This window comes from Triturus cristatus, chromosome 2_2 (genome assembly GCF_964204655.1).
Source record: "Triturus cristatus chromosome 2_2, aTriCri1.1, whole genome shotgun sequence".
NCBI lineage: Eukaryota > Metazoa > Chordata > Amphibia > Caudata > Salamandridae > Triturus > Triturus cristatus.
The window spans coordinates 567,717,489-567,732,231 of NC_140582.1; the positions used below are offsets into that span (position 1 = coordinate 567,717,489).

Genomic DNA, 14,743 nt, shown 5'->3' on the forward strand with positions numbered 1-14,743 from the left:
GAGAAAGAGAGCTTTGGAATTTACATCAGCCTTTGATCTAATATACAGGTTCTATGGACACATCAGAGAAATGCAACATCAGCAGAGCCATTTTACCAAAGGTTTGTACATCAGACCAATTGTGCAAGTCAGATGTTAGGCCTGATTTAGATGTAGTGGAGCTGGAGGACATGCTGTTCCGCCACAAAGATTCTGAATTGGGGAAGCTCTAGGCTTTTACTGGTAGAGTCTCTTGCTCTGACACTGTAAACCTCTGACCTGGCGGCTCATTCTCCAAAAGGCTGCCTTGTCACACTTATGGCCATCCTGTCCTTCTTGGGGTAGGACAACCAAAATGTATTTTCTCTGCCCATGGCTGCCATGCAGGACATTATGGACATGGGCAGGGAACATGTGAAATTGCTCCTGTCCGTAGAAGCAAACCTCCCTGTACATTAAGGCAACTGTTTTGTATTGAGAAAGCAAACTCCTTGTTTGGAAAATTATTCTGCTAATACAAAAAAAATATGCCAAGTAGGCACTTTAAACAATGCACCGATTCAGCAAATATTCAGTGCTGAGAAGAGAGGTGCTGCAGAGGCAACTACCTTCACAGCCCCAAAACCCCAACCAGGCAGGCTGGGATCTGTCAGTTGGGCACATGGTCCTGTATCAGAATGGTGGGGACACTGGTATTTGCCAGTCTGTTGGCCTAGTGAGCTATCCCCAGGGTCTTAATGGCATTAATATTCTAAATGGTAGCATGCCTATCTAAATTAGATACAAGATGAATAACAAATGTAAAAAAAAATTCATAACCACTATTTCTGCACACAGGCGGTTCACTCGTTCAAACACGAACAGTCAACAGCATAAACTGAAACACCACAATACAATGTAAGTATATTGCTACAAAACTAAAATCCAATTAAACTACTGCAAATTATTATGATAACACGAATACTAGGAATGTGTGTAGCCAAAAAAGAGATACCATCTAGAGCAACCCAGCTGACCAGGCCCAAGAGTTTGGTTAGCTGTGAATTCTTACATTAATACCTGACAAAGTTAATTTGACTGACCTTTACCTATATGACGATAAGCAGGTCCTGCGGGATAAGAACACTGCCTTAAAAAAACTAATTTGTTCAAAAGAAATATTGTTGCAGGAAAAGTCAACCAGCATAGCCTTACAGAGAAAAATCTAATTTTACATATTGCTACTTGGCCCTTGATCCTAGGTGCCATTTGGTGAGCCGTAAGTCCAGATAACTAGACAACTGTGAATGTCCCAGCTAGGAATAAGTTGCAAATTGTTCTCCAGATGGGTCTACAAGGAATTTGAATACATGAAGTGCAAACAGACTAAAGGCTCCACGAGAACTGCAGAGAAGAGCAAATGAAATGGTATAAAGATCCCAATTGAGAATAGGGTGGTGTAAGTGATGAAAGGGATATCCAGGTTAGTCCCCTTTAATACAGCAAGACAGAGCCAATGTTGGGCATCTCAAATTCTACAGAGATCTCAGTGTTGGTACCAACAGCAACCATCCAACTTGAGGTACCATTTCCAAGCAGGCATATGGTTCACCGACTGCTACTGGCTTGCCGTCCTGTAAGTGGGTGAAGCCATGACCATATCGGGCCCAGTGACGGATAAAAACACATACTCTCAGGTGCCCAGTGGAGTTCCTTCATCATATGATCCCATGCCATAATAATGAAGAGCAAGACCAGACGGCCATTCTGCTTTGGAAATCCTCATGGGGGATCACTTAATTTTTCTCTCTGTTCGGATTAATACAAAATACCACTTGGCATGAATTCAAAGGAAAATGCAAAGCACCTCAGACGTCTGAGACCCTAGAGCAAATTGAGATTATGTCTTATTTTTTTAGATGGTAATTCTAATTCTTTAAGACTTCAAATATTATTATAAATTAAATTATGATGGGGGCATGATGGCACAAGCAGTTTGCAAATACAATTTCATTTAATTTCTTATGTTGGTAATTCCATTGCACTTACAGTGAAATTGTCAACATAGTACAGTTACTTTGAGTTATGGTCCATGATCTAAAGTGATAATGCTATTAAGGAATTCATACCTATGTAAGATCAAAACCAGAATCAAATCTATTTTTTAAAACATAAGTAGAAATGTTTGTCATATTCAGACACATTTTTAAATTATAGATGTTTCTTTGATTTGTAACTTTTAGCAGCCAAAAATCCCCAACTTGGTGTTGGCACAGCTTGTCTGCATTAGGAACCAGTGAAAATAATGTATGAGAACCATTAAACTATACACATTTGTGGAAAACAATCTCAGGGATCCAGAGCATCAATTAGGCCTGCATTATATGAGGCTGCACATTCCTAATAGGGCTCTATTCCTGCTACTGAGCCCATCTGATATTATGGATTTCAGAGAATTACTGCCCACTTCTAATGATTCCCTATGAAAAGCAGTCAGAATCTGCAAGGAGAGCGTTGGGGGTGAATGAGAAATTACCAGAGGCTTCAGACTCAGAACAACCAATGTCACCAGTGAAATCACACCCAAGGAATTAAGCTGGACTCCAAGTATGGTTAATTCGAGGAATAAAAAATTACCAGATTAACAGTCCTGCATCCAGGGCCATTGTTATGAGTGCTTGATAATCTATTACAAAGAGAAGCATTAGCCAATGCCCTTTAAACACCTTCTATGAGACCAAAGGTTACCAAAGATAAGAGACCTGGCAATATTATGCTGAAATACAGAGAACATTGAGAACCATTGAACCCAAACATGTGGATCAACCTAATTCATAAAAATAATAGATAACTGCTAAGCACATTGGAAGAAAATGCACTATGTAGTGAACCAATATTTGGTAAATGGCTATCAGCGTTCATTGGAAATTAGAGAAATTACTAGCCAAACAACAATGTTAAAGCATTTAAGCAATTACCAATCAGACAGGATATTTTGATGCAGTTGTGAAGTGTCAAAATGGAATATTGAATAAAAAAGTAATGTAAAACAAAATTAACATTTTCTTTTGCTTACAAAATCAAAGATTAAAAAGTGAATGTAATTAACAGTACTTCCATTTGTAAAACCATAGATTTTTAGATACACATGATCATAGTTCACAGAAGTGGAGTACCTCTGGACTTTCTTCCTTGGATAAAGGCCTTCCCGACTGGCTGCCATGCTGGTCTATACAATTCTTCAATGTCCAGCTGCCACCTATCTGGTTCAAGGTACCTTATAAGCTCCTCCACAGTACCAAAACCAGAAACTGCTTCATTCAGCCGATCTATTGGCCAGGCTGAAGGGGGTAGCTCAGAAGGGCTCGCAGGCTCTGTGTGGTGCTGAAAAAGAAAAAGTTCCAGTTATAGAGAGGTAAAAAAAACATTGTCAGCGCTGCATGAAAAACAAGCATTTACAATGCAACGGTCTCGGCATTGTTAAAGTTAGAGCTGTTGGCATTGCTCATGACATTATTTTTGTTTATGTTTTTGTTTTTAAAACATGTAGAGAAACAGCATTGTTATTTACAATGTCAATAGCTTTATGCAGCCATAGAACATTATATGCTGTTGCCTTGATCCCTTTAGCGCCTGCTGAAGCCGTGAAGTCAACCAGGAATTGTTTTTCGTGTCAAGTTTGGCCAGACCAGTACTTTTCCTTCATTTCGTTTTATTTAGGGTTGTTTATTTCTTGCTCTATCCAAGACGTTCTGAAATTAGTAAAAGTATATATTTATGTACAGGCACATATAGTGGCTTTCAGTCTCCCTGCCTCGTGAATCCACTGGTCTGCTATTGTGTCTTTCACATTTTTATTCCAACCACTACATTCTACTGCAAGGAACAATGAGGCAGCCCACTGTAGCCATTATTTCACTTCTTTGAGATGCACACTGTTGTGACCCACACACCAAATAGTCCCCTCAAGTGCTAGGGATTTGTGGGCCATAGTGTCTGTTTCCCATTTTTAGTTTTTAATTTTTTTTTTAATTAGCGAGGGCCTGGGTGCCCCCCAGTCATTACTGCCGGCCTCACCACTCCATGCAACGCACAGCATCCTGCTGAGCACTGCAAGTGGAGCCCATTTTTAATAGGGTTTGAAAACATTCAAAATGACAACCAGGGGGTGCATATGTTTACACTTTTGCAAGTGCTGACTGTCATATTTGAATGCTTTTGACTTTTCCAAAGAACATTGAAAAAAACCACTCCTTCCTGTGCATGTGTGATGCTCATCTTCGATTGTTTTTATAAAACTTTACAATAAAAAAAATTCAAAATGGCTGACATGTGTGCACATGGATGAACAGACAGTTTAAAAAAAAAAAAGAAAACAATCACTGGCCAAGCCAAATTTTCCGCAGCCAAACAGTAGAACTACCGACTTTGCCCGTGCTTATTTGAGCACTTTAGGTTGCCTTGTGGTAGCCTCAGGGCCTTGTATTTTGAATTGGGGCTCTCCTTTATAACTTCTTCAGTCAAAACTAAGGATGAATCGCCCCTTTATTCGGGCATGGAGTTCCACTATCTCTTCTCCTCAAACATGCCGTTCTGATGCCCTGTATTCAGACCTAGCACTCCATTAACAATATTCCGAGTGGAGGTTCCACTGTGCTTTGAATCAGAGATGGGTCTTAGTATACCCTCTAACCAGAGCTAGAACCTATGAATCCCCCTTAGTTACACCCAGGGCTCTACTGTCTCATTATTAAGAGCTCGCGCTGCACCCCCCCCCGCCCCCTTCTATTCGTGGCTGAGTTTCTAATGTTCCTCTTTTTGTTGTTGTTGCAGTTTATATAGCGCTACCTCGACTTGAAGGTATCAGAGCGCTTTACATGAGCACCAGTTGCAATATTCGCAGCCAGTTGTCCAACTTGTCCAGAGCTCGAGTTCCGCTGCTCCTTTTATTGGGTGCGAAAGCTGTAATTTCCCTTTGTTCAGGGCTAGAGGTGCGCTTTCCCCTTCCTTTCATCGGAGCTGTGGTTCTGCTGACCATCCAGGGCAGCAGCGCCGTTATCCGCTTTCCACAGAGCCGTGGGGGATGGCATCTACCGGCCGGACCCCCGTCCCACTTCCCATCACTTCCCACAACAGGCTACAGCGCTGTGTTATGACTTCCACTTAGCTTCACACTTCAACACCAGAGAGAACAAGAGGGGCACTAATCCACTCATTACCCCATCAAAGTCTAATGCGATCCCTTGAAGTGATGGACTTTTAGACACCCCGCAAGGGAGGCTGTCCTTTTAGTTAGCTGCTGTGGAGATTACGGAGAGTACGCAGTCTGACATTTATTTTCCAGTTTTAAAAGCTTACCTCTTGAGGTCGTATGTGCTGCCTAAAATAACACATCTACTCACGCCGCCCAGTGTCCTCGGCTGTGTGCAGGTGAAGGTCCGACAGCTGTACCAGCAGGCCTGCGGCCGATGATTGCCGGGGAGGGGCTGAGACATACCGGAGCCTCCTAGCCAGGCATCGGAGGTGACTGACTACACGTCAGCTCTGCATTTCAAAGCCCGTCCTTCCAGGGAGAGGGAGTGCGTCCGTGGGAGGGGGCGAGTACCTGCGCGCCACTCGGATAGATGTGCACGCAGGGCACTGCCAGGGGTGTTGGTAACTCCAGAAGTCCCGGAACAGTTTGCTGATATATAACAAGCCCTACAGGCGCTGCAAATGGAACAGTGTTACACAGTCACGCTACGTGTGCTAGAACACCGAACCTCAATTCATTAGTACTGAGGCTGTTGCCTTTTTGGAAAACAAATCGACTGTGAGCAATTAAAATTCCTTCAGCTGCTGCACCTCACGTTCTGTTGTTCTCGAGCTCTACTGTGCGTCCGGACGCCGGGACACCACCGCCTTTCTCCGAGGCGAAGCAGAAATGCCTCGGAGAAACGCAGTGGCGTTTTCAGATTCGGGGGCGTGTTTTTCTTTTTCTCTCCTCTTGCCATTGGCTGGAGGAGATAATTAGAAAAGTAACGAAAAAACACGCCCCCGAATCCGAGAAGGACGGGGCCTGTTCGGAGTGACAAAGCCTCTTCTCCAATGGCTGGCCAGCATTCAAGAGGCCAGCCAATGGAGAAGAGGGGAGAAGAGAGGCGGGTTCAAGCCCCTCTTCTCCAAAACATTAAATCTCCGACTTCCGGTTCTGCCTTCGGCAGACCGGACGGTCCTCGACCTAAAAAATCAACTGTTGTGAATGTACAGCAGGATAGTAACAATATTTTGGTTGTACCTCTTATCTAAGATAGATAATGAGAAGACAGATACATGCAGAATGCATTCCCTAATGTAATGTTTTTATTCGAATTTGGTTCATTCTCACATCTTCGTCTCTCCAATCTAAGCAGCAAAAACTCCTATACCTGTCTTTCGGCAAAGGTTATCCAGTGATGAATAATATGTCTGAAATAATTAGACTAAATTGAACGGTAAACCTCAATACGAAAATGTAGCTCAACTATGTCGATTTACTCTCACAGGGTCTTGGAAGCCAATCACATCTAAAAAATGATTCCAACTCTTTGGATTTCTTGCCACTTTTGGTACAACTTTCATATGAAAAGGTGTCTTTAACATTCTTTTTTAAACCTTTCTTTTTTCAACTTAGTAGTAGCAAGCAATGGTGCATATGGTGGAAGATGAGGTATAGATAGTTCAATTATAGCTTTACAGTATACATTTTCGATTACACTGGCACACAATACCCCAGAGGAAACAGCCAGACTCGCACCACAGAAACATACAGGACCTCCTGCTAGTGTATTCACTCCCACTATTGTCAGTGTTGTCACTATCCATTGGAGTGACATCCAATTCCAGATCTAGGAGTGTGTCACACAAGTCTCTCCAGTCAGATAGGTCATCAGTCACCTTTTCGTCCCATCTGTTGATTTTCATATGGTTCTCCTCCACCAGAGACCACTCCAATATATGTTTATGGGGGTGCCCATTGTCCCATCCAGGTGATGGCAACACTAAGATGTGTTTTTAACCTTAACGTTTTTGGGGGGTAATTGTCCTCTGGATCAATCTAGCATATGGCTACTGCTTGTTGACAATTTGATAAATGTATGAGAATCTCCTTGAAATTAATGTTTTTCTTGGGACTAATGTAAAAAAACTATTTGCATGGGACTTACCTCAAATGAAGGTACGTAGAACACATATGAATGAGGATATCAATACCTGGATTGTTACCCATCTACCAGTTCCCTGTCATACCATAGACAATCAGATTGAAAGTTGAGTGGTCAACGATGTAATTTCCAATCCTAAGGTATCAGGAAAATAACCTTACCATCCTCCACCACCTTTCTCTGGCCATGGCGTTTTCATAATACAGTACAAAATGGTGACCTGCCATCCTCTCTAACCTCCCTCTTTAGCACATTATAACAAATATGAAAATACAGTACGTGCCACCCTGCTACCATACCCTAACTCCCTCTAGGCCTTCCCACCATTTTCCGGCCAATGAGAGAGTGGACAACTGTTGAGGGGATAACAGTTGCACAAACTTTACACATTGCCTCTTTAGATAAGCCTGACTGCTCTGTGCCAGCCTACCAAAGGGTGAGCACAAGTTATCCTTTAGTGTGTACAAAACTGACCCTGACTAGTTGTGGTTCCTGCCTGGCCTGGGTTTATACCTCAGCAAAACAAAACTTCAATTTCTAACAGTTTTTTTAGAGACAGTGTCATTGGGTATTATAAAACAAAATCTACTTACAATGTCAGTGACAGCTTGGAATTTGGACAAAATAATGGAAACACAAAAATCGTGGGACAGAATATTGTGTCAAAAATAGCGAGGACAAGAATATCATTTAGGTCATTTTCTATGGGTAAGTAAAGTTTTACTAAATATATATATATATATATATATATATATATATATATATATATATATATATATATACATATAACTCCAGATATATGTACCATGATGATGTATATAACTTCAAGGTACGTAGATCTTGAGTTAAGAATAGTCAATTTATGCTTACCTATTTCCACTTACCATCTTAATATTCTTGTCCTCGATATCTTTGACACAATATTCTGTCCACGCAATATTTGTGTTTCCGATATTCTGTCACTGATCGGACAGAATACTAATCCTGCTGGGTTTGTTGGCAGGGTTAAACACTGTAAAAAAGCCATCATTTTTGACTGATTAGGCTCAGTGGCTGACATAAGCAGGAACTTTTTGATGTAATTCCATTTTTAGAAAATATTATGACCATAGTACAGATGGAAACATTTAGGGCCATATGTAGGAAGCCAAATTGCGATCGCAAATGCTGAAATTCGCCAAATTTCGGCGTTTGCGATTGCAATTTGGGGAGTGTGCTATGTAGCACACAAAAACCCACATGCAAAATAAGGAATCGCAAATTTTGCGATTCCTTATTTTGCTAATGCATTTAAGGAATCCCAAATTGCGATTCCTTAAATGCAATGTAGGAAGCACCCAAGTTGTGCGATTTTGGCTTAAGGAATCGCAAATTACCACCAACTTCAGGTTGGTGGTAATTTGCGATTTCTTTGAAAAATTCACTTTTTTGCATTTTTCAAAGTGCCCTGTGGCGCACATACATGCCCTTAGCGCATGTATGTGCGCCACATGTGCACACATGTTTATTTCAGGGGTGCAAAAGGGTGTCCTATTGACACCCTTGCAACCTTGAAATTGCATTCTCAATTTGCGATTCTCTAATTGAGAATCGCTAATTGAGAATGTCTTCCTATTCATTCCTATGGGCCTTCTAGCCCATAGGAATGAATGGCAAGGTATTCCTTATTTGCGAATCTCAATTTGGGATTCGCAAATAAGGAATAGGTTGGAATTGCAAAATATTTTGCTAATCCTACCTACATTCCGTTTTGCAATTCTCTAATTGCGATTCCCTAAAAATTGCAATTAGAGAATCGCAAAACACGTTTTACCTACATATGGCCCTTACTTCCATTACTATGATCCTACATTAAGGCATTCTGCAAGGCTCGCCCTTTACCCATGTCTGTTCAATGGATGCATGAGGCCTCTGTTTACAAACAACCTAAGGAGGAACCAGACAAGTGTCAACAGCTAGAAGTGGCAGCAATGACACCACCAGTTCTGCTGGGCATATCAACTGCAGTACCCACCGACGAATAGGGATATGGGTGGAGAAGAACCCAATGAGCATACAAAGTGGTACTGCATAAGAAAAAGATGGGCACAAGAATGTGTTTTGAGAGGATAAGCTGAATCTCTGAAAAACTCCTGAACTTCTGAAGGCTTAGCTGGATCATCCAAATGCATAGAAGATGACATACACAGTCAGAGAGACTGTGTCTAGGAATTAAGGCACAGGTGGCATGGACTCATTCCCAAGATACAACCTAGATACTGAAGAGATAGCACTGTAAATTATGAAGGAGGAGAGCTGATTGGTGTGTTGATTGTCAATGCAGCTGGGCAATGCATGATGTATCATAGCACACATGGATCTTCAAAAATTGAAAGCTGTTTGTAAAGAAATTGGGTTACCGGTTGAGGGTGGTTAATCCCTACTCAAGTAGCAACCACAATCCTTGTCAGGATGAAGTCACAAGCAAACCCCAAATTATCCTGCGCTTAACCTTCTGGCAGCTTGGCATATAGTATAGTCAGGCTTAACTTAGAGGCAATGTGTAAAGTACCTATGCAGCACTTCACACAGCAATAAAGCGAAAACACAACACAAGAAAAATCCCACACCGAATTAGAAAAATACAGTAGGTTTAAAATAAAACAAGACCAAAATGTCAAAAAACAAATTAGTAGAAACTCAGATCTGGAATTCCAAACTTTTTTTTATCAGAAAATGATGCCAAAAAGCACAAAATGTCAACTGTGTTTATCTGGTTGTGCAGGACCGGGACAAATTCACAAGTTTGCGTTGACTGGCTACAGGGTCATACTTAGGTCTGGTTCACACAGTAATTGAATCCTCATTACAAAGAGAGGCTGAGTCCTGCATCAACAATGTGCTGCGCAGCAGAGGCAATGCAAGGTCTTTGTGTGGGGATGTGTTGCACATCTACAATCCCAATGGGCTAAGTTAGGTGAGGCGATGTCCTTGTGTGGAGAGGCGTTGAGCAACAGCAGTTTTGATGGGCTACACTGGAAGAGGAGATGTCCTAACTTGGAGATGCGTTGTGGCAATTCTGACAAGCTACGCTAGGCGAAGCGATGTCCTTGCATGGACATGAGTTGCACATTTGTAGTTCTTATGGGGTGTTGTAGGCAATGTAGAATTCCAGCATTAAGGACGTCTCCATTAATGACATAAATGATCAGTCTCACCTTTACATGTAACTGAAACACTTGACAATTACGCCAGCACAGTATTCATCTACCGCTTGCCAATATGTTACATTGAAATCAAGCACAGCAAAATATGTATGCTGTGGTTATATGTCCATGCTATACATGTCAAAGACAGTTACATGTTATTAATCTTAAGTCTCCAAAACAAACAAGTCAATTCTCAGCATGTGCCTTCAATGCATCTTATAACACCTTAAAATAAACTATCACATGATATTAAAACATGCATTAAGTGGTCACCTGGTAATAATGCCATTGTGCATGTGGGGGTAGGACTGGCACTGGGAGGCATATTTACAAGGGCATTGTGCCACTGGAACGTCACTTTTTCCAGCGTTCCATTGGCGCAATGCCCTGCTCCATATTTACAAAGCGACGTTAAAGCCACTTTCAATGGCTTAACGCTACTGTGTAAATATAGTCCCCTTTCACGCATGTATCTGCGTTAAAGGGGCGGGCAATGGGTGTTGCTGTGGGCGTTCCACCACAACACCCATTGCTTTTTGACGCTGCCCCAGATTTAAAAGGATCTGTAAATCTGAGACAGCACCAAAAACTAATGCCACTGAATAGCAGGCGTTAGATTGGTGCAACGAGGAGAAATACTTTTATTTCTCCTTGTTTTAGCTCTTTCAATGTATGCTGCATTCTGCAGCACACATAGAAAGAGCAAATCGCCTTTAAAGATTGTTTATTTGCAGGAAAGTGTCCCTTATCAAATTTAACTCGCAGGTTAAGGTGTCCCTTCCTGCATATAAACAATCATCCCTACAAGACAGACACCCTTGCACTATGGGACTAGTGCCTGTGTTGGCATTAGGCAGCTTTTTTTAGCGCTAGCGCAGGGGAAAACACAGGGGTACACCATATTCTTGTAAATACGATGTATCGCTGCATTTTCTAAATGATGCAGTGCAATGCAGTATCTAGGTCGAGCTTGGGGTATAGACATGCAGCTCTTTCTTCTCAATGCAAAGAAGTGAGAGGAGTGTGTGTGTGTGTGTGTGGGCGTGTGTGTGTGTGTGTGTGTGTGAGTGTGTGTGTGTGTGCGCGTGCGTGTGTGCGTGCGTGCGTGCGTGCGTGCGTGCGCGTGTGTGTGTGTGCCCCCCCCGCAAGAAGACAAACACATGCTTGAGGTAAAGCCTTGGTAGGAATATGTTCCTTTGCAAGGGAGAATGATGGAAAATATAATGTTTTCAAAAACAACTGCTAAAATATCTAACAAACATCTTATTCAGTGTGCTCTCCCACCCAACCAATCAGAGTAAGGATGGATTGGCATCGAACTATAGAAACCGTACGATGTATAATGTGGAAGAATATATGGTTGCGGTATGGTTCCATACAGCTCCGGGTTGATAACCTGGGACCAAAAGACAGGTAAGCAAAAACGCTTTGTGCTTTCAGTTGTTATTCAAATTTCCAAGGTGAATTCAGTGTGGTATTTCCCAAATGTACCGCACCCGGTTTACCTCTTGTGGACACCACAAACTCAAAGAAACTCCATACATGTCTGGTAGCACCATGCTTAGGGGACACAGAAGAATACAGATGGGGTTAAGATTTGGCAGACAAAGGCTGAATGAATTATCATGTTTTTTAAACAAATCGCACCAAACTCATGTTGAGCATGTCCTGGCACTCAGGCATGGCAAGGGAGTCTGGCTTAAACGGATTGATTCCTTAGGAAGTACAGAATGGCACAATATATAGAGTTTCTACTTACCATACAGACCTCAGTTTAATACCTGTCATCAAATAAACAATGCAACAAAAACAGTTATTCTGCCACAATTTACTGATCTGCACTAATATTACAAAAATTGATTAGGAACGCCCACACATTTCTGGTATTGACACACTCTAGAAATTCAGAGCAACATATCCTTGGTTAACATCCCAGGATTTATATCTTTCGAGAAATGCAATTAACTATTGAGGAAATGTGTTAACAAAGTGAACATAGCTTCATATTTTTCATTATAGCTCCAGACTCCAGTGGGAAATCAATGCAGGTCTGTCACCAATACGAAGCCCTGAACATGCTGGGAGAAAAACATTTTATGTGTATGGACGCACCAAGAGACCGCACATGTACTTGTGATTTAACAACAAAAAATACAGCACTGATGAATGCAAATATCACAACAGTGAAAGTGTTAATCAGTGTCAGCAGTATTTGATAATGCCATTGGGACAATGGCCAGCGGTTGATGTTAGCACTAGAATGCACCTTATATTTAAATTGTCATTATTGGATGTGGTATTTCATTTAGTATGTTTTTTGCAGTTCTGGCAGTAAGCCACGATTAATTAAACATTTGGTCCTACCCAACCAAAAGGACACTGGCCAGAAAATACAAAATACTGATACGCTCAGTGGTGTATCTTAAATTACCATGGGGAAAAAGACATTGAACTTTCCATTTAAAACTAAATATGCTCATGTCACACTTTTTGCAAACAGTCGCATTTATTGTAAAATCTTACTGCCACATTGTGGCATGACCGTAAATGCAAGAGCTGTGTTCTTTTAAGGACAGTACACACTTTGGGGTATATTTACATGGAAATGATGGAGCATGGAGCTACGGCAAAATTTGCAGCGTCACACTCTGACATTTCCATAACGCAGAGATGCACCATATTTACAACAATACGGTGCACCCCTATGTTTTCCCTAGCACTTGTGGCCAACGCAGACTCCCTTGCACCATAATGAAAGGATGTCTGCAGCACACATAGAAATAGCAAATCGCCATTATTTAAGAGACATCTTCTTACCCATTGACTGTCTGACCACCACCTAATACGGTTCTATCTCAAGGCAAACCCCAGTCCTTGTCCAGCATCAGTAAATAAACTCATGCATTGGACAAGGAAATTCAAGCAAATCCCACTAATGGAGCTGGAATCCAGGATCAGCGCCCATCTACACTTCCAACCTCACCTTTACTCCGTAGATGACTTCACCACCCTCTATAGCTCAGTGACGACTGATGTTCTTGACCAAGTGGCCCCTCTCAAACTAAAGAGTTCTTGAAAAGTCCAATTCAGATCCTGGTTTAACTCAGACCTTAATGATAAGAGGAGACACCTAAGAGTGACTGAAAGGTTATGGAGACAGAACCCCTCCCCGGCACACCGTGCACTCCTCAGGTCTGAACTTCTTTCCTACAAAAAAACATATTTAGAAAGGGAGCTCTTCAATATCATCACTACCCTTACCTCGCAACAAAAAACAATTGTCACTGATGAACCCTGTCTAACAAAGTTGCTCAATCAAACTTTTGCTTATCCCAAACTCAAGACTACTCCACTGACATGCAAAACTTCATGGAGACTGCCTCTTATAACTCAACCAAGGACCGGGGAGACCCAAGAAATACCAATACCAACAGTAAACCCCTCCAACTAAAAAAGAAAGCTAAGTGGACAGATTTCAAACTGATGACAGAAGATGAAGTCTTCAAAATAATTGCAAACATCAAGACCACATCCCACACTACAGACCCTCTACCCTCCACCTTAGTACAGAACCTGAACCATATCATCTCTCCTTTTTGGACCAAGATAGTCAATGTCTCTCTCTCATCTGGCAGAGTTCCTTATTCCCTCCAACTAGGACAAGTCACACCCATCCTTGGAAAACTAGGTGCTGACCCTAATGACTTCAATAACCTCAGACCGATCCCCAACCCTCCGTTCCTAGCCAAAATGATCAAGAAATGTGTCTTCCTACAATCAACCAGCATATAGATGAATTCAACCTTCACAACACTTTCCAATCAGACTTCAGGAGAGGCTGCAGCACTGAAACTGCTAAACTGCTCTGCTCGATATTTCTGATGGGATTCACTACTCCTTAGAGGATGGTGAGTCATGCCTCCTTATCCTACTTGACCTATCAGAGGCTTTTGATACAGTAAACCATTCAGCTCTACTTGAGACTCTCAAGAGTCACTCTGGTATCAACGGCACAGTCTTGAAATGGTTCACATCCTACCTGCAACTTTGTTCTCAACAAATAAAAATCAATAGTTGTCTCCCGCAGCCTGTTCCAGTGCCACAAGGGGTTCCTCAAGATTCAATCCTTTCTCCTGCCATGGTTAATCTCTTCATGGAACCCCTCATTATTATTCTGAAACAAGCAGGGGTCAAACATCACCTATATGCTGACGACACACAACTCTACTACAAAATAAAGTCACTTAGCGACATCTTCCATCTAAGTGCAACACTAAACATGATACAAAACTGGTTAAGTTCCAACCACCTAAAATTGAACCCCAGCATGACTGAATTGCTACTCCTCTCTACCTAAAAACAATCCTCTACCAATCCAATGGCTCAAGAACTTGAACGCATTAGACTGCTCTCTTT

The 14,743-nt window shown here is 41.8% G+C and overlaps 1 protein-coding gene across 1 annotated transcript in view; it reads right to left on the reverse strand.

Moving 5' to 3' along the window:
* PDGFC (platelet derived growth factor C) overlaps positions 1-14,743 on the reverse strand; it is a 761,010-nt gene that overhangs the window by 41,887 nt on the left and 704,380 nt on the right. Inside the window, exon 4 of the mRNA XM_085641717.1 lies at positions 3,135-3,342. Within this exon, the coding sequence (XP_085497843.1) occupies positions 3,135-3,342 (208 nt within the window). The remainder of the gene's footprint in view (positions 1-3,134; positions 3,343-14,743) is intronic.